The 2976-nt window shown below is 59.0% G+C and overlaps 1 protein-coding gene across 2 annotated transcripts in view; it reads left to right on the top strand.

The window, feature by feature from the left end:
* BCL2L1 (BCL2 like 1) overlaps positions 1-2657 on the top strand; it is a 17558-nt gene extending 14901 nt beyond the window's left edge. For both annotated transcript variants that reach the window (XM_031058004.1, XM_005422194.2), the window contains exon 3: positions 933-2657. In XM_031058004.1, coding sequence (XP_030913864.1) covers positions 933-1070 — 138 coding nt within the window. In that variant the 3' untranslated portion in view covers positions 1071-2657. The remainder of the gene's footprint in view (positions 1-932) is intronic.
* The last annotated feature ends 319 nt before the right edge of the window (positions 2658-2976 follow it).

Genomic DNA, 2976 nt, shown 5'->3' with positions numbered 1-2976 from the left:
GGGCTTATCTCCGCTTTCCCAGAGCAGCTGGGTTACTGGAACTGCACTCACTTACCAGGAACCCGGGGATCTTGCTGGAAGATGGGCTCAAGGTGCGACAGCATCGAGCCCCTGCTGACGCTGAGCTGCTGGTGATCCCTGAGCCTGCAGCTCGCAGCTTCCTCTCCATGCAGCTCTGAGCCTCCTGCTCAGCCCTGATAAACCTGAGAGATCCTGGGTCACGTGTTTCCCTGCTGTCTGCCCAGGGACCCCTCCTGCCCTGTCGTGTGCGGCTCAGGGACCCCAACAGCTCTCCTTACCATGGGCTGAGGTCTTCCCAGCTCCTGCTGCTGCTGGAGGCAGCCGGCTCGGACGAGCCAGGCCGGAGTGACTGCATTCCTGGCCAAGCCTCGTGCTTGGCCTGCTCTCCTGAAGCCGTGGGAAGGCAGTAGCTTGGCGACCCAATGTCTGCCTTTGCCGCAGGGATTTGTGAAATCCAGCTCGTGTTGTGGAGTAACCTGCAAGGGCCAGGATGTGGGAGTGGGAGGTGGGAGGCTCCACTGTGGACACAAAATCACTGGGGGGGATGCACGGTGTGGGCTCCCGCAGCCGTGGGCACCGGCCCTGCTGCTGCTTGCACAGGCCTCGGCCAGGGAATGGAGCCCAGCGGGCTCCCACTGCAATGATTTCTATCACACTTGGATGCTAATTTTAGAGAGCCAAGAGCACGTGATGCATCCCCTGCCCTGCCCGCATGGTGTTCTCCTCACAAATCCTTTCTGGCATCCTCTTCTCTCATGACTGTGCTTGTCCCCTTGCCCTGTGTGCATGATTCAGAGCGAGGAAGCACAAGGCATCTGTCATCTGCCCGGTCCCCACCACGGCTTTCCTGTCAGCCCTTCCCTCTCTGCTCCACTCCCACCCCCGTGCTCACCACTCTTCTCTTTCCACAGGAGCGCTTTGTGGACCTCTATGGGAACGATGCTGCTGCCGAGATGAGAAAAGGCCAGGAGACCTTCAACAAATGGCTCCTGACGGGGGCGACAGTGGCTGGAGTGCTTCTGCTGGGATCCCTGCTGAGCCGCAAGTGAGCGGCCGCCGCCGAGCCCCCGTGGCCGGGACGGCTGCGCCTCCACCGCCACATCCACTACACTCCGCCCCCGAGCACCGGCACCGGGGCAGCCCCTCCATCCCGGCCGAGCACCCTGCTCCATGGAGTTCTCTCCCTCGTGCCGCCAGCTCCTTTTATTGTAGCCCGTCTTATTTACTGTTCCGTTGTGTTTTAAAAGGCGCTGAGGCCAATGCAGCACTTCAGCCACCACCTCCCAGCGCTGGGGAGATCCAGGCAGCTGGGGGGGGGCACAGGCTAGAAGGTCTTCCAGCCCTGCAGGGTTCTCCAAATAATTTGGAAGAGAATAAACAGACTTATTTTTGCATGTGTGAGTGCGTGCGTGTGTGTAGATGTGTCACTAATATAAAGTTCCCCAGCCAGAGCAAGGGTCAGGCTCCGTGCCCCCATCTCTGGCACGCACAGGCACCAGGGAGAGGCAGGAGCTTCCCTGCAGCATCCCTATCCTGTCCTTGCTTCTCCAGTCAGAGCTCATCCCTGTGGCAGGGGGAGGAAGAGGAGGAGGCAGAGGCCACAGGTGAGGGGCTCTGCCCTTGGTCAGAATTCCTTTCTCTCCACATTCGTAGTTTCTGGGAGCTGTGGCCTGTCCCAGGTGAGGATGGTGTGCCAGGCCCAGGGCTGTGCATGGTTTGAAGGGTTCTTTGTCCTCTTCCTCCTCCTCACTCCAAATGTAGATGGCTATGGGACAGTGCTCATCCCTTCCCAGCCTGTTCCTCTGGGCTGGCAGAGGGGGGAGGCAGGAGAGGGGGGAGTGCTTGTCCCTGGCACAAAGGGCTTTGCAGAGAGCTGGGGCTGTGGTGTCCAGGAATCCAGAGCTGGCGATTGGAAGGGTCAGGGGAAGCACCTTCATTGGGGTGGCAAAGCCAGGGAGCAGCTGATTCACGAGATGAGCAGGGAAGCAAGCCCAGGGGAGATGGAAGTGAGGGCTGGCACTGGCTGAGAGCCATCTCCACCTCTGGGGAGCCTCTTTGGGGACAATAGGAGCTGTTGGCCTCTCCACTGCTGTTCCCCGTGTTCCCAGTCCCATAGTGCAGGCAGTGCCCATGCGTGGCTGTGATGGCTGCATGCAGTGACTGAGGTGTCTGGCTTCCCTCCCCCTCATTCCCACGCTGCTCCTGCTGCTGCTGGAGCAGGGAACCTCCGGCCTTTGAGCTGAAATTAGCTTCCACAATAAACGCCCTCATCCTTCGAAGCCCACCGCGGGCAGACACAGCTGTCCACAGCTTGTCCGTGTACATACTGCCCGCGCTCTGCTGTACATATACGAGTAGTTTTTAATTCATTTGTGAATACTATTAATGCTATTTTTGTTATCTTGTCTGTCCGTATTTATGTGTGGGACCGTGCTCCCTGCAGAGGCCAAGCTGGGGTGGAGGTGAGGGGAGAACCGGAGGTTCCAGAGGGGCTCACTTGGCCACTGAGCACGGACTCGCGCTCCTCATGTCGGAGCCACTCCGATCCCGCGTGGGGAGCACGAGGATTAGCATTAGCCCATTGAACGCTTCGGTTTGCAGGTGGAGGTGAATCCACAAATAAATTTGTCATTCGAGCTGCTGCTGGTGCTGTGGTCTTTGCAATCGTTGGGAATTTGAGTGACTTTGGGGCCAAAGGAGTTGGTTTCAGTGGGAGGGATGATGGATGGATGGGTGGGTGGGTGGATGGATGGATGGATGGATGGATGGATGGATGGATGGATGGATGGGGATGAGGTCCTCTCCCTGCCCAGGGAAGGGTTGGGGTGTTCCGACGGCAGTTTGCTGTGGTCCAGAGGGATGGTGGTGGGGTGGGGTGGCACTAAGGGGTGAAAGGGACAGGAGAACCCAGGACAGGCTCTTAGCTGGGCTGGGGGTGCTGGTTTTGGGGACATT

This window comes from Geospiza fortis, unplaced genomic scaffold (assembly GCF_000277835.1).
Source record: "Geospiza fortis unplaced genomic scaffold, GeoFor_1.0 scaffold188, whole genome shotgun sequence".
NCBI lineage: Eukaryota > Metazoa > Chordata > Aves > Passeriformes > Thraupidae > Geospiza > Geospiza fortis.
The sequence above is the reverse complement of the archived record's forward strand: the minus strand, read 5'-3'. Positions and strand labels throughout refer to the sequence as shown.